Here is a 21754-nt window from a genome sequence, read left to right as displayed (position 1 = left end):
TTCACTGAATTTAATTTCACTATACATTTGCATGGAAAATTCAACCATAAAAGGCCTCCCACCTGAAGAACAGGGGGGCGAAGTTTAAGGAAACTTTGGCGCTTCTTCTGGATTACACGAGATATATCAGGAAAAATTTTTATCTTATAGTTCAAAAAACTTTCCTTCCTATGACGGAAGAACAGTTTTAATATCCAGTCTCTATCCGGTTGTAGTACGAAAGTCACAATTAATGTTGCTGGTTGTAAACCCAAATTATCATCTTCAATAGTTTGCGTGAGGTTTAAAGTCTCAAAAACAACATCAGCCTCTTCAGAAATAGGTTGATCCGTCCTTTTTTTCTTATAAGGTTGTAAATAATATATTTTTGATACCGGAGGACAAGCTTGCTCTGGAATTTTCAATATTTCAAATATATACCTTTTAAAGGTAATTAGAGGTGCAACCGACACCTGTTTTGGAAAATTTATTAATCGTAATGTTTTTGATCTCTGTTGGTTCTCTAAGCTTTCTATTTTATTTTGCAACCACATGTTTTCTTTAATGATGTTTGTTTGAATTTGTTGACATTGTTTTATGTCTTTGCTATTAGTTTCAATTTTCCCTTCAAATATTGTGACTTTCTTTTCCATTATAGATATTCTTTCAAGGGGAGATTGAACTTGTTGCAAAACAGATATTAAGTTTTGGGGGAAATGATGTCTCTAAGCCCAGAAGAGCTTCCCATATAGTGTCTAGTGTTATGGTTGAAGGTTTATTTGGAAGAAAAGACTTACTCAGTGAGGTTACTTCAGGCAAAGAATCTCCAGAGAGTGCCAACTCCTTTTCTGCAGTAGTCTCACCAGAAACGCCGACGCTATGCTGTGGCACAACCAAATTCGGGAAGTGCTCTGCAATCCATTGCTTGGGTCTGACCCCATTGCAGGGGCTATCTCCGCCCCTGTGGAGCATGTATGCCCCTACTCTCTCAACCCTTGCTCGATTGCAAGCATTCGCGGTGGATCTCTAGTCTCGGGACTGAGAGATGTATCTACTTCAGGCAGGGGGAGCAGTTCACCTTGCGCCGCCTCCCCTCGCAGCGAAGACTCAGAGCATCCCAAAATCCCTGGAACAGCGAAGCGATCCATGGGTCCAATTGCCGGCAAAACAGGTTCAACGGGGCTTGCACGCTGTTTGCCTCGCCTTTTAGGCATAAGATCGGCAGAGTAATATAATCCAAAAAGGAAAAAGGAGTCAGCATGAGTCCAGGAGCAACTCGCTGTACTCCCTTCAGGCCGCCATCTTGTCCAAAGTTTGTCTTTTTATAGATGATACAAAGATCAACAACACATTGGATACCCCAGAGACATTAGAAGAGATCTACTACTATGACTACTATTTATCATTTCTATAGCGCTACAAGGCATATGCAGCGCTCCAAAAATTATAAGAATGGTCACTTAAAATTTAAAGCAAAGAACTTCAGAGTGATGCACTTGGGGTGCAGAAATCCAAAGGAGATGTACGAGATAGGAGGTGAGAGATTGATAAGCACAGCTCAGGAGAGGGACCTTGGGGTGATGGTGTCTGAGGATCTCAAGGTGACAAAATAATGCGACAAGGCGGTGGCCACAGTCAGAAGGATGCTAGCCTGCATAGAGAGGGGCATAACCAGCAGAAGAAAGGATGTGTTAATGCCCCTGTACAAGTCATTGGTGAGGCCCCACTTAGAGTATTGTGTTGAGTTTTGAAGGTTGTATCTTGCTAAGAACAAAAAAGACTTGAACTGGTTCTGAAAAAAGTTATGAAAATGTTATGGGGTTTGTACTGCAAGACATATGAGGAGAGACTTGACAACCTTAAGATGTATATCCTGGGGGAAAGGAGAGACAGAGATGATATGATACAAATATTCAAATATTTAAAACAACCCTTTTCCAGAGACAGGAAGGCGGTAGAACTAGAGGACATTAATTTAAGTTGCAGGGGGGCTGACTCAGGAATAACATCAGGAAGTATTTTTTCACAGAGAGGGTGGTGGATACCTGTAATGCCCTCCATCTAGAGGTGGTGTAGATAAAAACAGTAACCAAAGATATAAACAGGATGAAGTCGGTCCAGAGGGCGGCTAAAAAATTAGTAAGCGATCTTGAATGCAAAAATTATAGGGAGAGGCTTATGAACCTCAACATGTATACGTTGGAAGAGAGAAGGGAGAGAGGAGACATGATAGAAACATTTATATATCTCAAGGGCATTTATGTACAGGAAGAGAACCTTTTTCAAATGAAGGAGAGCTCTGGAATGAGGGGGCATATGACAAAGTTAAGAGGAATAGGCTTAGGATTAATCTAAGGAAGTATTATTTCACAGAAAGGGTGGTGGAGGTGTGGAATGGCCTCCCGGTGGAGGTGGTGGAGTCGAGGACTGTTCCAGAATTTTAAAAGGCATGGGATAAGCATGTGGGATCGCTTAGGAACAGGAAGAATTAGGGGTTACAGAGGATGGGCAGACTGGATGGGTCATATGGCCTTTATCTGCTGTCTTGTTTCTAAATTTAAAAATGTGTGGGATAAACACAAAGGAATCCTGTATGGAAAGAATGGAACTAAACAAACTTAGCTATGCTTAGATGCAAACTCCAGTAATTGAGAAGTAAAGCCACTGAGGGCCAGCTCAATATCGGGCCCTCAATGTACATATGTAGTGACTGTGACCACAATGAAAAGTTAAATGCAAAAAAGCTTAATAAATTCTTTATTTGACATTTACAAATACGCTTGCACCAACAATGATAAACATCATAAGACCACGCATACAAAGAAAGATAAAAGTTGATTACTTATGTCTGAATAATGAATTTAATAATAGAGAGAAATTCCACTCCAAACTGTTCTCCTTCGTACGAAAATACTCTCACAGTGTGATGATTGCACCTGTTTGCTGATTCAGCTGAATTCTGTCTCTTGCTTTTATCCGAAGTGCAGAAGAGTTATAGTAAGAGGTCATTTTAGTTGCCTTTTGGCATACTTAATATTTCCTTAGGTCTGCTCTTTCTCAACTATTAAAATACACTTATGTCTACATAGATTAAATGACTGTTGTGTCCTTCTTGTCATTGCGTTTCATTTGGTCCCTCTGTGGAAGAGTGGCAAAGTCAATCATAAAGAGATCCGAGCCCGTGATTTGCAGGTGTGCCAGATGTTAGGGGCATATGCCAGAAGGAGAGTTCTGTTTGATTAATAAAGTGCGGCATCACTTATAATAGTGAGAAAGCAAACATCACCCTTATTGCATATGATCAGGAGACAGGATTTGAAAAGTAGGCATATGGCTGCTGCTTGCAAATATTCTTTCTAAAGAATTTGAACAAGAATAAATCATTCTTATCTATTGGAAGTTCACGCCTCCCTTCAAACCTCTTGCTCTGAGATATTAAAAGCAGCGCAGAAAAACATAACAGTAGTAACGGTTGCACACTCGAATGCGTAGGCAGGCACGGCGTGCAGCACTCTTCGTATCACCTGCAAGAAAGCAGATGAAAACCATTATTAGACGACTTTAATCAGCACATAATTTTCCTATAATGACTACTCAGCAAATCCACACACTGCTGTTTGTTTACTGTAATGAACTTTAATTGTGTAAATGTCTGATCTACTGAATTTGTGACTTAAAATGGGTCAGAGGAAGGGTAAGTGTAAAAATCATTGGTATGTCCAGAGGCAAAAAGGTTATCTGAAAACTGCCCACCCTATCTAAGTAATAAATAAGGGGCCCTTTTGCTAAGCCACTTAAGCATCTATGCGCATCCAACACGTGCCTGTTTGGAGTTACTGCCCGGCTACCGCGTGGCTATTGCGGCAATTTCATTTTTGGCACACATCTGATATGCGTGTCTCAAAAATAATTTTTATTTTCTGGCATGCGTCCGCTATGCGCGCCAAGTGGCATTTGGCGTGTGTAGGTTATTACCGCCCGGTTAACGTGTGAGACCTTACCGCTAAGTCAATGGCTGGCAGTAAGGTCTCAGACCCAAAATGGATGCGTGCCAATTTCTATTTTGCCACACATCCATTTTCTGCAAAAATTTTAAAAAGGCATTTTTTGCAGGTGTGCTGAAAAATGGATCTGTGCACCCCCAAAACACATGCCTACACTACCGCAGGCCATTTTCCAGCGCACCTTAGTAAAAGGACCCCTAAATAAAGTAGACATGTTACTCCACTGTGCATGTACTTTATTGCACATTCAGCAGAGGCATTATTGGAGGCAGAGTTAGGGTGGGGATTATTTAATATGATGCCTGGAATTTTGTATTTTCAAAACTGCACAGTTACCTTAAGCAAAAGGTACCTGCTGAAAAGGCACAGGAAAGAACCCAAGGAAAACATTACCTGCAGACAATTTTCAAAGTATTTATGTTCTGTCCTCTGACAGCCTTGCACTAGTTTATAAAGAGGCATATTTTCAAAGCACTTTGGGAGGCTAAGTTCCATAGGTTTCTATGGAACTTTGGGAGGCTAAGTGCTTTGAAAATATGCCTCAAAGTGACCTTAAAATGTGTTTAATGCCTTTACTGTCATTCTCACTTCTAAGGATCTTCATTGCTGCAGTTCCCACTGTAAAGATACATGAGCAACGCATTGTGCGTAATGTAGTTCACAGGCAATGCAGCCACACTTTTCTGTCTGTATAAGAACTGTTACCATTGGTTTGTGCAGCTGCCCAGACCTCCTCTATTTCTCAGCCAAGCTTGGCTCCTTTGTCTACCTGCTATCATTTCCTGGTCATTCTTACTATCTCTGTCCTGAGAGGTCAGCCAGGTACGACCTTTCTCTCCAATCGAAGGCTGTCCTCTAGGACCACCCCTTGCTACCCGATGACAGGCTCTATCCCCATTGGTCTATTTACCCCCTCCTCCCTGGGCCTGTGTGAGCCCTTCTTAGCCTCTCCCTCCCCCTCGCCATGAGGCATTCTCTATCTTGCTTCAGACAGCACTTGTCCTGCTAAAACTCCCTGGAATGAACTTGGTTTTTTACCTTGAATATATCTTCCTGATGAGATATTGCACTCTCCAGTCACCCAGCTCTGAGCTACGCCTGCCTGCTTAACTATTCTCTCACCTCTGCAATAAAGCTGCCTCTCCTCAGATTTCTACCTCCAACCACTGATACAGCGCTCAGAATTACGGAGTCTCTGTGCCCTGGGGCAACACTTCTGAACATCTGACTGTGAGTAAATTATCTGTATTATTCAATAAAGAAACTTCAGAAAAGAAAGAGACTTCAGGTGTGTTCTGGTTTGCCAAGGTTATACTTCAAGATATTGAGACTCAGTAAGTTACCTGAGGTTTCTTGCGTCCAGTAGATGGGGTTATTGCTGCAGAGGACATTAATGGTGGTTCCTAGCATGGAACGATCTGCCACTGGCTCCTTCTGAGCAGTGAAATAGGCATCCTGTTTTTGTACTGAGTTGCTGCCACTGACGGAAGCCTGAATACACAGAAGGGAGGAATAGCAAAGAGAAGAACATGAGAAAACAGTTCTTCCAACATTTCTTATGAATGGCAGGGTTTGCTTCACTTGCATTACTGCTAGAAAAATTTTACATAAAATCCTTAGCTACTTGAGATTAATGAGAATAAAACTAATTTTGCTGTCACTGATTATGTGTGAAAGAAATGAATATTTAGAATAAAACCTTTGCTATACAGACATTCAAATATTTGAAAGGTATTAGCTTACAAACATTTTTCAGAAACGGGAAGGTGGTAGAACTAGAGGACATGAATTGAGGTGGCAGGGGGCCAACTCAGGAATAATATCAGGAAGCATTTTTTTCACGGAACAGGTGATAGATACCTAGAATGCCCTCCCACTGCAGGTGTTGGAGATGAAAACAGTAACAGAATTAAAAAATGCGTGGGATAAACACAAAGGAATCCTGTACAGAATGCATGGAACCAAACAAGCTTAGCGGTAATTAGATGGCAATACCAGTAATTATTATTTGTTACATTTGTATCCCACATTTTCCCACCTTTTGCAGGCTCAATGTGGCTTACATATAACCATTAATGGTGTTAGCCGATTACGATTTGAACAAATACATAGTATGAATGAATACAAAATGATATTGTGATATAATGAGGTATATGTATGGTAGGAAACAGTTGGGGGAACTTAGAGAGGGAAAAGGGCAGGGAAGAGATGAGTTTTCGGGCCCACCCTAAATTTGCCAGCTGGCTACACTCCTGATGTCTGCATCAGTCAGTATGAAGTCCTGTGTGAATTGCGGATGGTCTGAAAATGTAAGCTGTAAGCACTGCAGCGGCGGCAGGGGAAAGAGAAGGAAGCGGCAGTGATCTTGGACCTGCAGGAAGGAAGAAAGCGAACCATGCTGGATTTAGGGAAGGCAGAGGTGTGCTGGTGTGAGAGGAAGGGGCTGCAGGTAGGCAAAGGTGTGCTGGTGAGAGAGGAGGGGGCTGCAGGGAGGCAGAGGTGTGCTGGTGTGAGAGAAGAGGGCTGCAGGGAAAGGGTGCTGCAGAGACCCAATGGCCCGGGGGGGAGGGGGGGTGCCACAAACCGAAAAAGTTTTGGAACCTTCGAAAACTGTTACATAAGAAATAGACTCAATGTCCACGAGGACCCAAAAGATAGCAGGTAAAAACAAAGGAAAGGGGGGAATAGGTAGAGGTTTTAGTCCAAGAGTACTGGTCTCTGGGAACGAAGAGATGACATGAGTGAGAAAAAAAAAGACACTCACAGATACAAATGGGACAACAATATAAATTAGTGATGATAAAGTCATTAAAGCATACAGAATAAACAATTAATAGATTGTATAAATAATTTAGGGCTGCATCTCAATTAAAAATAGGTATGTTATTTATTTATTTTTCCCACCGCAGCTCCGTGTGACCCTGGGCAAGTCACTTAAACTTCCACTGCCCAGAGACACAGTAAGCAGCAGTGGGAAAATAAATAAACAACATACCTTTCATCACGTGATTAATCACAATTGCAAATTTTAATAAAAAGGCATCCCTAAAAAATGAAACCGAATGAAAAGATAAGAAATACAAAATACAAATTGAAAAATTACAAATGATCCTTTTACAAAGCGGCGCCATCGACCAGCCGCGTGCTGAATGTGAAGAAGCCCATTCAATTCCCATGGAAAGCAAAGCCAGTGCTGGGCAGACTTCTACAGTCTGTGCCCTGATCATGGCTGGCAGATTCAGCTTCAGTAACTGGAGAACAAGGCCAGTGCTGGGCAAACTTCTACGGTCTGTTCCCTGAAAATGGCGAGGACAAATCATGATCAAGTATATGTATATAGTATACATATACCTTATGATGTGAGTTTATCTAGCTGGGCAGGCTGGATGGACCGTGCAGGTCTTTATCTGCTGTCATCTACTATAGTACTATGTTATCAGGGTCAGTGGAAGTATATTGGGTGCCCTAGATAAACCTTTAGCCTTACATCCCCTCCCCCCCCCCCCCCCCCCCCAATGTTCTGGTTCCTAACCCATCAGCTTCTCCTCCAAGATTTTGCTAATTAAGCTCCACAGTCATTATCATCCTACAACAATTCTATAAAGGCACATGATTAGACATCATGGAGGAGATTCTATATACGGCACCTAAATAATTGGCACAGCAATCAGTGCCAATTCATATTCTATGAGCAGCGCCTAGATTTAGGCACGGTGTATAGAATATGCTTAGTTGATATCTCAGGGCCTAAAAGTACGTGCATCCATTTACACCAAAAAAAGTGGCGTAAATCCCGGTGCATAGTGCCTCTGTATAAGTCTCTGGTGAGTGCCCATTTGGAATACTGTGTACAATTCTGGAGACCTTCGAAAAGATAGAAACGGTGTGGAGTCGGTCCAGAGACTGGCTACTAAAATGGTGTTTTTGCCATAAAGCAAGGACATCCCTGACGAACACTTGGACGTTTTCACCCGGACCTATTTTTCTTACAAATAGGGCACAAAAAGGTGCCTGAAATGACCAGATGACCACCGGAGAGAATCGGGGGTGACCTGCCATTACTCCCCCGGTGGTCACTAACTCCCCTCCCACCCTCAAAAACATGCCAGCCTCAGATGTCATACTCAGGTCCATGACAGCACATGCAGGTTACTGGAGCAGTTTTAGTGGGTACTGCAGTGCACTTCAGACAGGCGGACCCAGGCCCATACCCCCCCTACCTGTTACATTTGTGGAGGGAACAGCAAACTCTCCAAAACCCACCACAAACCCACTGTACCCATATATAGGTGCCCCCTTCACCCGTAAGGGCTATGGTAGTGGTGTACAGTTGTAGGTAGTGGGGTTTGGGGGGCTCAGCACACAGGGTAAGGGAGCTATATTCCTGGGAGCAATTTATGAAGTCCACTACAGTGCCACCTAGGCTGCCCGGTTGGTGTCCTGGCATGTCAGGAGGACCAGTGCACTACAAATGCTGGCTCCTCCCACGACTAAATGGCTTGCATTTGGACATTTTTGACATAAACATTTTGGTTTCGAAAATCGCCGAAAGTCAGAAAGTCCATGTCTAGGGACGACCAAATCTAGGGATGTTTAAATTTAAGGATTTGGAAGTCTCTGATGGTATTTTTGAAACAAAAGATGGACGTCCATCTTGTCTCGAAAATATGGGTTTCCCCGCCCCTGGATTTTGCCATTTTGCAAGGACGTCTAAATTTTTCATTTTGCCGCATGTCCATTTTCGGCAAAAATGTTAAAAAGGCATTTTTTTGTAGGTGCGCTAAAAAATAATTCTGCACACACCCAAAACATGCATCTACACTACCATAGGCCATTTTACAGCGCACCTTAATAAAAGGACCCCTATATGACTTTGTATACATGAAGCACAAAAGGACCACGGATCTGCAATGCGCAGGTAAAAAGGGGAATGGTTATGAGTGAGGAAAATGGGTGTTTCGTGGGCGTGGTGAAATTTACGTGTATAATTACAGAATATGGCCAAGTACGCCTAAATCTATGCGCAGGGATTTACGCCAGGCTTTCGTTGGCGTAAATGGATACACATAGTTTTAGACGCTGATATATCAACCAGGGGCGTAGCCAGACTTCGGCAGTGGGGGTCCAGAGCCCGAAGTGAGGGGGCACATTTTAGCCCCCCTCGGTGCTGCCAACCCCCCCTGCCACCATTGCCAACACCCCCTGCAATTGTCAACACCCCCCACTGCCGCCAGCACCACCACCACCAACTTTGACCCCCCCCTGCCGACGACCCTCTCGACCCCCGCCCGCCCACCGTCGCCATCGCCGTCTGCTACCTTTGCTGGTGGGGGACCCCAACCCCCGCCAGCCAAGGTCCTCTTCTTCCTTCGTTCTGTTTCTGAGAGTCTGATGTCTTGCACGTACAACGTGCAGGACGTCAGACTCACAGAAACAGAGCGAAGCCTTGTGATCTGCAGGGCTTCGTTCTGTTTCTGTGAGTCTGACATCCTGCACGTTGTACATGCAGGACGTCAGACTCAGAAACAAAACGAAGGAAGAAGACTTCGGCTGGTGGGGGTTGGGGTCCCCCGCCAGCAAAGGTAGCAGACGGCAACGGCAGGTTGACGGCGGGAGGAGGGGTTGAGAGGGTTGTCAACAGGGGGATCCAGGGCCAAATCTACGGGGGCCCAGGCTGATATCAACTAAGTGTATTCTATATACCACGCCTAAATCTAGGCGCCGATTGTAGAAAATACTTAGTCGGCATTGATTTCAGTGCCGATTTTTTAGGTGCCATATATAGAATCTCCTCCTAATGACTTCGCATACATGAAGCACAAAAGGATCACATATCTGCTCTAGCAGTCACAGTGATGGATCACACTGAGGATGTTTCACACTAGGGGCCCTGTTTACTAAGCCATGCTGTAGGCGTGCTAAAGTTTTTAGCATGCGCTAACACTAGAGACACCCATAGGAATATATGGGTGTCTCTAGCATTAGAGCATGCAAATTTGTTAGCATGCGCTAAAAATGCTAGCATGCCTTAGTAAACAGGGCACTAGGTATTTACTACTACTACTTATCATTTCTATAACACTACTAGATGTGCGTATTTCAGTGTGATCCAGCACTGTGACTGCTAGAGCATTGCATTATGGAATATGCTTAGTGAGTCGTGGGCGTAAATTCTAATCAGTGCCAATTAGTGCTCATTATTGATTTTAAGTGCTGATATCAGTGCTGATTAGGTTGTTAAGCCAATTAAGTTATGCACAGTATTATAGAATCTGCTGGGATTTCGGCACGGATCTCTAAGCGTGCTATATAGAATCTGAGAGATAATCCAGCTTATTTTCGAAACAGATCGCCGGCCATCTTCCGACACAAATCGGGATATGGCCAGCGATCTCCTGAACCCGGCCAAATCGGTATAATCGAAAGACGATTTTGGCCGGCGCCAACTGCTTTCTGTCGTGGAGCCGGGCAAACTTCTAGAACACCCTATCCATGGCAGAAAGAAAAACACTCTTTATTTTAATGCAAAAACTGAGCTCACTTTGGGTTAATGAATGTGAACTTGTTCCCTCCATAGCCCACAATACAGTTGTTTTTATATAATGGTTACTGAGTCCCAAACATCTCCCATGAGCATATTTTTATTTATAGATGTTTGTCATCCATAAACTGTTCAGGGATTCGTTCCATTAAAAAAAAAAAAGACCTATCTAAATCCTTTGCAATATTACGTTCTAGGGAAATGCACAGTACATCTCACCTGCAGTGCCTGGTATTTCTTGCTGATAGAATCCAGGCTGGGCACCTTGTTCTTATCCATCTTAGTAACATAGCAGGTAGAAGGGTCGCCCTTGATACCGATCACACCCTGGAAGAAAGGAAAGAAGGATGTTGGCAAATACCAGCTGGATGGTTAGGTAGAGAGGGAGAAGACAGACAGCAGTAAAAAGAAGGTGGCAGTGCCTCTGTAAAAGTCTCTGATGAGAACTAATATGCAGCGCTGTGCTACAGCTCTCTGTTTTCGTCAGCACTGGTTGCAGAACACTCACTGAAAGGTGGCAGCAAGCCATGACTCACATTTGTGTAATCGTACACCACAGTAGCGGAGGTGTTGTCTTCATTCACATAGAAGGTCGCCACACCACCCTTCTTGTTGATAGTGGTTGTCTCTTGGGTTTCTTTGCCATTCTCATTGTGCGTGATTTGGAAAATCTAGAAATTAAGTGCATGCAAGTAACATATAAATTGAGGTAGGAAAAAACAATCTAATGATGCTGACCTAATAGACATAATAGACCGATTAACCTCATTGCTATGAATGAACAAGCACTACCACTTTAAACCTTATGTCAAAAATGATTTCTCTATAACTGATGACCTACCTAACATATGTTACAATACAATCTATTACTCAGGAACTTATATGCAATGCCATTATGTATTCTCTACTATGTATGTACGTACCTTATCGCAATACCACTTTAATCCTTATGTCGAAAACGATTTTTCTATAATTGATGACTTAACATATGTTACAATCCAATCTATCGCTCAGGAACCTATATGCAATGCCATTATGTATTCTTCTTTACCATGTATGTACGCACATTAATGCAATGCCATTTGTAATTCTGTTAACCGGAAATGGCAATCGCCATTACGGCAAATGTAAGCCACATTGAGCCTGCAAATTGGTGGGAAAATGAGGGATACAAATGCTACAAATAAATAAATAAATAAACTTAAACCTAAAGACAAAAAACTGTTAACTGCAGCAGAGGAGAACGGACTAAGTACAAGATGGTTTAAAGCCAGCACAGAAGAACCTGGAAAACAGACATATGCAGATCCTGTACCAGTGAAGACAGTTCTGCATTTCACGATGGAAACTCTGAAATACCATAACATATAGTAAAATCAATATGGTTACTTCTATGCCACGATTACCAAAATTTGGTTCATTGTAGATCTACAATAAAAGATACAGTACAATCTCGATTAAGCGACCTTTGTTAATCCGACCATCTGGCTTATCCAACAGACCCCTCTGGTGATGTCATCATGCTGCCATTAAGAAGTGCAAAGGTTCTCTTCCTGTTTTCCAGCTTCACGCACTGCCGATTAGTGTTAATACTCAATACAGTATTTTAAATATAGATACTCTGCACCTGTTCTTTATGCATAAAGTATGTTTTCCGTGCATTTTTTAAGGGGTTACCATTGTTTTCTGTATTATCCGACTTTTCACTTACCCGACAACAGCTCAGTCCCATTTACGTCAGACAAGCAAGACTGTACTGCACCAGTAATGTCTGGGATGTTACGATTGCAAATCAACCTAATGGATTTCCATACTAAATTGATGTCCTGCTAAAGACTAACATGGCAATTCTATAAATTGGCACCTCAGTCTAGGCACCCCAATGCCGAGTGCTTAGCACCAATTCTATAATGGCATCTTGTTGCCAAGATTCCATTATAGAATACTATAATGGAAGATGTAAAGGATTGCTTTTCAACCCTGCTTTGATCGATAATGAACTCTGAAATCTTCTGTCTTTGACCGAGAGTAACTTTCCTTGTAAGTACAAAAACAAGTTGGAAGATAAGAATTAATTTGGTATCCAAAGGGGAGGATGGTTCTAGTTTTTGGACGTTCAGCTTGGCCACCTGGACTTGGAAAACATGTGACCACGTTCCCACAGTATGGCTTCTTTACCTAAACAGAGAAACATTCTGTAATTTTCCTTAGCTCCTTAGCTCTATTAGATTGTAAGCTCTTTGAGCAGGGACTGTCTTTCTTCTATGTTTGTGCAGCGCTGCGTATGCCTTGTAGCGCTATAGAAATGCTAAATAGTAGTAGTAGTAGTAGTAGCTCTGAACATCAGTTCTGAGCCTAATAAAAAGGGGAGTTTCTTTCAGTGAAATCGGGAGCTCATCTGTGAGTAACGTACGTACTGCGCAGAGGACTTGTTCCTGGTCTAAAAAGCTCCTGGCTTTCACTGTAACAGGCCCCCCCAGCTGATGATAAGAGCCTGGATGATGTAAGGACCAGTGATGATTGTATGTATAGTGTATTATTGCTTCTTTTCCTGGTCTAAGAACTCTTAGCATTGCTTAGACGTAGAGACCAGTGATGTAATGATTGTTTATATAGCTAATCATTGTGTGTATATAGCTAACCATTGTATATATCTTAATCATTGTAGATTTTAGCACCTCTAATAAAGGTTTCATTTATCTAATATGAATCCAAAAGAATCCACGGTAATTATTGAGTAGTCTGTGTCAGTAAGACAGGCTGTAAATCCATAGCAGTACAAATGCTAGTGTAATTCAGCACTGATGTGCCCATGTTTAGGTGTCATGTCAATGGCAGGGTTAAGTTGGTGTGCCTAAGTGCTCCAAGTGACGTGTGTAACTGGGAGACACATCCATGGCCCACCCACATGTATGACCCCCCCCCCCCCCCGGCAGTTAGGTGCTATAGCACTTAGGCACTACCCTGTAGAATTCTGCCTAGTGCACACAGGAGTCCTTTTACCAATCGGCGGTAAAAGGACCCTTGTGGTGGCGTCAGCGTGCGGGCACCTTTAGGAGATAGCACTCAAGAAAAAGACCTAGGTGTCATTGTAGACAATACACTGAAATCTTCTGCCTAGTGTACAGTGGCGGCCAAAAAAGCAAAACAGGATGCTAGGTATGCTAGGAGAAGGATGCAAAATAAGGCTAAAAATATTATAATGCCTCTGTATCGCTCAATGGTGTGACCTCACCTTGCGTACTGCATTCAATTCTGGTCGCCATATCTCAAAAAATGCAGAATTAGAAAAGGTTCAAAGAAGAGCGACATTAAATTTCATTTGCCATTTGCCCAGTCTTCCAGTTTCCTAAGGTCTTCCTGCAATTTTTCACAATCCGCATGCATTTTGACAACTTTGAATAGTTTCGTGTCATCTGCAAATTTAATCACCTTACTCATATCTCCCCTCATCTGTTTTCCAACCTGAAGAGCCCTGACCTCTTCAACTTTTCCTCATACGAGAAGAGTTCCATCCCCTTTATCATTTTAGTCGCTCTTCTTTGAACCTTTTCTAATTCCGCTATATCTTTTTTGAGATACGGCTCCATTTCTAGAATTTAGCCCTAATTGTCTCCCAGAAATTTGCCCATGCTCTGGAAAGGGGTTGAGTACTCTATGTATGAACTCGTGTGGTTTATAAAATAAACATGCGCATCATATCTGTTCCCCACTCCTCCCAAACTGTGTTCCCAGAAATACCCAAATATGTGCCATCTTGTCAACACCCATACTAATATACGTGTATTTGACCATGCAGTTATGTAAGTGTTTGTTCATACATGTGAAACATGCTTTACACGTGGAAAAAAAGCTTTATAACATTAACCCCTTAAAGTTATATATGATTTAGTTTGATGAAAATCCACATTACTTTACATGGATGCCTTATTTGTTTAAAGTCATGTGGTCTATAGACTGCTGAAAACTAACTACAAAAAAAACGCATGAATGATATAGGTGGAAACATTATGAAACCAAAGCAAAAGAAAGCAGAATGATAAAATATCTAATGAAAAGTTTTCCATTTACACCAATTGTTGTGCAATTGAGCCCTTCCGCAAAGCGGGCACTTGCTTAAAATGTCTAACTTCTGTAATACTTTAAGTTACAGACGTATCTCCTGAATCTCGGTGTTAGCATTTACACCAGCTCTATAGTTGTTCCTTGTGCCTAGGTAAATATTCAGGCGATGGTGGTGAGTGTTTTAGCTGCCAAGCCCAGGGCATGACCACCGCCACCCCCGCACCCCCAGGATCATCGCCCACCCCCCCCAGAATCATCACCACTGCTGCCCCCCAAGATCACTGCCGCTACTGCCCCCCTCCACCGCAACTACAAATACCTAGACTGGTGGGGATCCCGAGGCCCCACCAGCAGAAGAGGTCTTCCTCCATCGCTGTTCTTCACTCCACCGCAATTGCCTGCCCTGCCCCTGTGGCTGCTTTTTCTCTCACATTGCACATGCTCAGTTTCAAAACTGAGCATGCGCGGCCTGAGGAGAAAAGCAGCCACTTGGCAGGCAATGTGGCAGAGTGAAGAGCAGCAATGGAGGAAGACCTCTTCTGCTGGTGGGGCCTGGGGAAGACCCCCGCCAGCCAAACCAGAGGCCAAGCCCGAAGCCCTGCTGTGTCCGCTCCTCCACAGCCTCCAAATGGGGCCCGGCACCGGAGTTTTCTTCAGAAGCAGGAGAGAGAGAGAGACCCTGGCGCCGGTGCCAGGCCCCCCTTAGAGGCCAGGCCTGAGGAATTTTGCCCCCCCCCCCCCCGTCCCCCCTCTCAGTGGTACTGGCTGGCTTTATGCCCAAATAGTCAATGTTAGGCCATGTCTGAGCACTGACATTGAATACCAGTGCAGACAACCGGCATTTATCTGGGTAAGGCCAATATTCAGTCCTTAATCAGATAAGTGAAAGCAGACAAAGATAGAACTGTGTTTTGTGCAGTCTGATTTGCCTGGTTACCCTATGCACTTAAGTGCTGAACATTGGAACTTAAGTGCATAAGTGCTGACTGCACCCCTGGACCTCATACAGCATATCTGGTTTCACCTTAAGTGGTTAGAGGAAATATTCAGCGGCTCTATCCAGTTAAGTGCTGCTGAATTTCCTCAGACAGCCCTCTACAGACAATGTAACCAGGCACATTTTTAAAAGTATGCATGTAGCTAGATAATCGATTGTTGTTGAGTTTATTTTTAAGTTATATTGTATTTTACATATTTAGGGCTTCTTTTACAAAGCTGCGCTAGCGATTCCCGCACGGCAAATGAAAGGAAACCCATAGGAACTGAACGGGCTTCCTCTCATTTACAACACAGGAATCGCTAACACAGCTTTGTAAAAGAGGTCCTTAGTGAATTGTTATTGCTGTAATTTTCCAGCTGAATTTTTTCAGCTCTTGTAAACTGCATTGAACTCTATCAAGGGGAAATAGCGGTTAAGAACACTACATTGAAATTGACATTTCAGGCCTGCCTAAACCATGCACAGACACGCCCCCTTCAAAACTGGGCAGGCCATTGATAGAAACGTGTAAGTTGCAGCTTTTTAAAAAAATTACTGCTTGCAAGCAGAGGGCCATTTACATGTAAACCCACGCTCTGCAAAAGTATTGTAACCCTTCTTGCATGACCTCCTAACCGCAAGATATTTCATAGCAAGATAAAAGGGGACTTAAGAGAGATTTTTAATACTGGACCCCAGCGAGTTGCATTTGCCATATTCCTAGGACTGAATAGTTCATATAATTAAATGCCTAATCTTAAATAAGCAAACCTCCTCACCTTCTCGGTGTGATCCTGAGTCAATTTGATGCCAATCAGAATGGCAGCAACGGTCATCAGGGCCAGCAGGACCACTACAATGGAAACAATCACTGTCTTCCTCTTTCTGTCAGACCAGGTTTTTGGGCTGAAGGAATAAACCTGAGGGGAAGGTACGGAAGGCACAATAATTAATTCATGTATTTCTTAAGATTTGGCTACTGTCTTTTTCAGTTCTAGCTCAGGGCGAGTTACATTCAGGACCAGTTATTTCCCCCTGTATTTTTGTATGCCTCAGGGCTCACAAACATGCCATCAGAAATGCAGGCTTGATCATAGTCATGGGAGGAAGACTGCAATATTTTGGTGTAATCCTGCTTTTTATACTCCCAGGTCTTCAGGTTGCAGTGGGATGTATGTGGCTTTGCATTGTAGGAGACAGTATGAGGAGCTTCACTTTCAGGTTTATGGTTCATTGGGTTTTGATATACCACCTTTACAAACCAGGTCAAAGCACTGTACAATCACATAAAATTACAAACAACTATAGGAAAGAAAGAACACACACTCACGACATAGTGACGAAATTAAACTAACACTCAACCCAATAGGGAAAGTTCTGCCAACATAGGGTTACCATATTTGTGGAGACAAAAAAGAGGACACAAAAAATAAAATGCCGTCCCACCCCAGCCCACCCCTGGCCCCACCCCAGCCACACAGTCACCTTGACCCCCCCCCCCCCCCCCAAGAAACCCCTGATTCTATAAGCAGTGAAAATACTGGTAAAAGTAACAGAAATGCATTTTCTTCCATAGTCTAAATACAAAATAAGAAAAGATGTATGTCAGCAATCGTTGTCTGGGGTTGGTCCTGGGTCCAGTTCACAGAGGCAGTGGGTTCCGCAATCCTGACAATGTACATTTCCAAAAAAGCAAACATCCATAAGCAGCATGTCCCATTTTCCTTTCCCTCCCATCCATGAGCAGCTTGCCCCTTCTCCTCATCATTCCCTTCTATCCATGTGCTGCATTTTCCCTTTTTCCTTTCCCTTCCCTCCCCTTCATGTACAGCATGTCCCCCTCTCCTCTACCTTCCCTCCTATCCATGAGCAGCTTGCCCCCTTCTCTCCCTCCCCTCATGTCCCCTCCCAGGCATACCTTGCAGCCCTGGTGGTTTAGTGGCCTCTGGAGCAAGGAAGAACTCCACTTTTTCCTGTTAGTTGCTGCTGACCTACCCACTGCTTCTTGAAAATGGCTGTTGAGACCTCAAGCGATGACTTCGCAAGACTTCCACGAATTCTCATGAGGCCTCCACTTGAAGTCTTGGCAGCCATTTTGAAGAAGCAGCGGTAGTGGGGAGGTCAGCATCAGTGGGTAGGAAAGAGTGTTCTTTCTTGCCCCAAAGAGGCCACTGCGCTACAGTAGGCTGGTGGGGGGGGGGGGGGGGGGGGGGTGGAGAAGCCAGCCACCCTAGAAACCCAGTCAAACAGGCTAGCTGGAAAAAAAAAAACATCCAGAACCTCGACAGTCCTCTGAAAAGGAGGACATGTGTGGAAAAATCCAGACATATGGTAACCCTATATGTGACTTGGATACAGAAAGTGAAAGTGCCTTGGTGCTTTGTAGCTTTTACTATATGAGACATGAAGTAAGGAATAATATATTGTAGAGGAATATATTTGAGTTATTCCCCAAGTTTTCCACGTCATCACTGTGACCCCTGACGCAGGTGCTAGTCACCGAAACACGGCCCATGTCGGGTCTTTTTGTCAAGGCTCATTCATTAAAGAACTGTGTTCCATTTTTAAAGGCCCGTGGTGCTGTTTTTTTTGTTTGAACCCTATATGTGAATCAGACTTTGACCTCAAATACCATGATACAGAAGATGAGTTTTGAGTAGCGACTTAAACTTGGGAAAATAAATTCCGCATGAATGTCAGGGGAGGAAGAACATTCCAATTATTCACAGCGGTGCTAAAAGAAGCACTACATCTGCTGGACCCAAGGCGAACAGGTTTCAGTTAATAAAGAATATCTTACTTACCTTGGAAGTTATCCCAGGGTGACTAGAGGTAATAGAAACTGGAAGAGTGTAAGAACTGAGGGGCAGTGGCGTAGGAAGGGGGGGAGGCGGGGGGGCAGTGCGCCCCGGGTTCACGCCGCTGGGGGGTGTTGGCTCCGCACTGGTGCACTGCCCTTTCTGCCCCGGAACAGGTTACTTCCTGTTCCGGGACAGAGAGAGCAGTGAACCAGTGCGGAGCCGACACACCCCAGCAACGTGCAGTCGGGGCGGATCGGCCCTCCCGCCCGTCCCTCGCCGCAGGTATGCGCTCCGGAGGGGGGAGGTATGCGCTCCAGGGGGGGGTGCGCTCCAGCAGGAGGAGGGTGCGCCGTGCTGCACCCGGGGGGGGGTGCGCAGCGGCGATCCACCCTGGGTGTCAGCTCCCCTCGCTATGGCTCTGCTGAGGAGTAAACAATCCAAACTTTTGATTTTGGTCTGATTATTTTTTCTTTTTAAAAAGCTACATGCAGAGGTGTCCCTTCTTTCTCCAAGCATAACTTTTCCATCGGAAATAATGGGGTAGATATTCAACTGGCAGTGGTGAGTATTTATCCCCAAATAGTCAATGCCAGGCTATATCTGGCCATCAGCGTTGAATACCCGGATTCATGCGGCCGGCTATCTCTTATGCAGTTAAATACAGTATTCATGGCCCCTTTTACTAAGCTGTGTAAGCGTCTACACGTGCCCAACATGCACCAAAATGGAGTTACTGCACGGCTACCATGTGGCTCATGCAGTAATTTCATTTTTGGCGTGCATCCAATACGCGTGGCTGAAAAATAAATTTTATTTTATGCCGCGTGTATCGGATGCGTGCCAAAGTGGCATTTGGCGCACACTTGTCATTACCACCTGGTTACCGCATGAGTCTTTACCGCTAGGTCAATGGCTGGCGGTAAGGTCTCAGACCCAAAATGGACACGCAGCAATTTTCATTTTGCCGCACGTCCATTTTCGGCAAAATTTTTTAAAAAGGCCCTTTTGTACAGGTGCACTGAAAAATGATTCTGCGCACCCAAAACCCGCACCTACACTACCACAGGCCGTTTTTTTCAGCGCATCTTAGTTAAAGGACCCCTCAGTATTTAACTACCTGAGCAACACTTCGTAAAAACAGAGAATCTGCAAACGTACTTGTGCTGTGCTATCAACCAGTTTAGGGGGTCTTTTACTAAAGCTTAGCTTGAGTTATCTGCAGCAGAGCCCATAGGAATGAAATGGGCCCTGCTGCAGATAACTCGAGCTAAGCTTTAGTTTCTTTGCCATTAGAAACAAAACTGGTTGATAGCACAGCACAAGCACGTTTCCAGATTCTATTAATGGGCCCTTACACTTTTAAAAGGTTATTTTTTCAATGTTTTGTTTATCACATTTTTAAAAATAGGTTATTCTTTGGCAAGGTCTCTAGAAGAAGCCGTTGCAAAACGGGTTCCCATTGGGACCTTAGCCTGCTATAGGAGAAGATCAAGGCGTTGCACAGTGAGCATAATAGGTATTATCGCCTGATGATGGATTCTCCGTACATTTTACTATATGCTGATTCAGTGGTGCTGTCAGATCTTCACACAGTGAAGCCATACTGCTGTGCGTCCAAAGTTAAGTGTTGTTTTATTATTATTTTTTTAAAGAAAATCCGCAAACGCGGAGAACTCAAAGGTCCCACGGTGCAGTCCAAAATGAAAAAAAGATGGACCACAGTAATCAGAGACTGGAGGGACATAAACCTGAGTAAACAACGTTGATTAATAAAAGACTTGACACAATGTTGTGCTTTGGCCGTTAGGCCTGCTTCAGGAGTCCGTATGGAAGGATGGATTCATGAACATCAATTATCCTGGTATGGTCAAATGCAAAATGGTCTTTATAAAGACCTTTGGTTATAAATAACGTATTTGTAGAAATAAAAGTCACTTGTGTCGAGTCTTTTATTAATAAACGTTTTTTACTCAAGTTTATATCCCTCCAGTTTCTGAATGCTGTAATCCATCTCCCACTTCTTTTTTTTTTGTTTTTTCATTATTAATTTTTGACACATTATTTGTTCGGTAGACGTTATAATTGGGAATTAAAGTTTTGATGCTGTTAAGTCAATCAAATAATTTTTGGAGGTTTTTCAGACCGATGATTATGTTTTGCCTGATCACATTGTTAAGTGGCTAGGTTCAAATTTGAGCCTTATTAGTGTTGATCTTGGTCTTTATGAGGTCTTTTCCTCCTTATTTTTGAAAAAAATTATACAGACTCCTGTATTTTCCTGTTTACAGTACTTACCATTGTTTATTTTAGATACTTTATATCTGCAAAGAGCAGTTTTACAGAGATAATTTTCTACAGGTATATCGAAACCTGAAAAAAGAGAAAATAAACTGTATCTTACGGGGGGAGTGTCCACCAAGTCAGTTTTGCTGCCTGTTTCCATGATCTTTGCTGGTTTCCTCCTGTAGTCTTCGCTGTCCGAATGTTTAGGAGCTGCTTCACTGCGGTGATGAATAAAGCTCTCAGATGAGTCTGAATTTATACAGACATCATCAGGAAATTGAGCAAAACAGGAAAATCCCAATACTAAATATCCTTATTGAGTAATTCGCTGTTTATTCAAACATAAGACTGATTAAAGAAGTGCTGATAAAAGTAAGATTTATATAACAAAAGCTATTGACATTCTGTACACTGCATTTCTTGAATTTATGCCAGCTTTCTGTAAATTATATGCCTAGCCAGCTTATTTGGACATTTGATTAATGAACCTTGCCACCTGGTTGTTATGAGACATAAGCCGAGAGGGATAAAATTTTGAAATCATAATATTGGGAGGGGAGTAGTAATTAATTAGAACGAAGAGGTTCATTTTATTCAAAGTGTTACACATCCCTGGCAAGTTGTGGTGTGATACACTTTAGAACTTCACACAAAACTGTGATGTCTTCAGCAGTGTTTCGGCATGGAGAATCCTGTTGTCTCTTGACCTCATCATGCTGGACAAAACTGAATTGTTACTAGGAGATGCTCTTCCTCCCTTGTTTCCCCATGAAATACAAAAATGCCAGTATCCTAGGGGTGTGCAGCTGGAAGTTTTCATATAATTTATGGCCATGTTGTCATTATGGGAACAATTCCTTTGCAAATAGTGCACACTGGGCCCCTTTCACAAAGCGGCGGTAAGCCTAACGCAGGCTTACCGCTTGCTAAAAAGGAAGTACAACCAGGCTACCACAGCAGTTTGGCGGTAGTTCCCACCCTCAGCGTAGAGTCATATCTGTAGCACCAGTGTGTACCCAGCGGTAATCACTGCCTGGTTCAGGGGTGTAGCAAGACACCGAATTTTGGGTGGGCCTGGGCCCAAGATGAGTAGGCAAAAGAA

The 21754-nt window shown here is 43.3% G+C and overlaps 1 protein-coding gene across 1 annotated transcript; it reads right to left on the bottom strand.

Annotated features, from left to right (window-relative positions):
• Positions 1 to 2821: 2821 nt before the first annotated feature.
• Positions 2822 to 20924, bottom strand: LOC115457007 (pulmonary surfactant-associated protein C-like). The gene is made up of 6 exons (XM_030186436.1): positions 20771 to 20924; positions 16348 to 16488; positions 11061 to 11195; positions 10744 to 10851; positions 5327 to 5474; positions 2822 to 3503 (listed from the first exon to the last, which is right to left on the bottom strand). The coding sequence occupies exons 1-6, from the start codon at positions 20810 to 20812 to the stop codon at positions 3415 to 3417; spliced, it is 663 nt and encodes a 220-aa protein (XP_030042296.1). The 5' UTR covers positions 20813 to 20924; the 3' UTR covers positions 2822 to 3414.
• Positions 20925 to 21754: the final 830 nt, after the last annotated feature.

This window comes from Microcaecilia unicolor, chromosome 1 (assembly GCF_901765095.1).
Source record: "Microcaecilia unicolor chromosome 1, aMicUni1.1, whole genome shotgun sequence".
Classification (NCBI taxonomy): Eukaryota; Metazoa; Chordata; class Amphibia; order Gymnophiona; family Siphonopidae; genus Microcaecilia; species Microcaecilia unicolor.
Note: the sequence above shows the minus strand (reverse complement) of the source record. Positions and strands in the feature narration are given on the sequence as shown.

Coding starts and splice junctions, on each gene's coding strand:
- LOC115457007 (XM_030186436.1), bottom strand. CDS start 20,812: ATGGAAACAGGCAGCAAAACTGACTTGGTGGACACTCCCCCC. Junction 11,196..16,347: donor CTCAGGATCACACCGAGAAG/GTGAGGAGGTTT, acceptor CTTAATTTCTAG/ATTTTCCAAATCACGCACAA. Junction 3,504..5,326: donor CTGGACGCAAGAAACCTCAG/GTAACTTACTGA, acceptor GCTTTCTTGCAG/GTGATACGAAGAGTGCTGCA.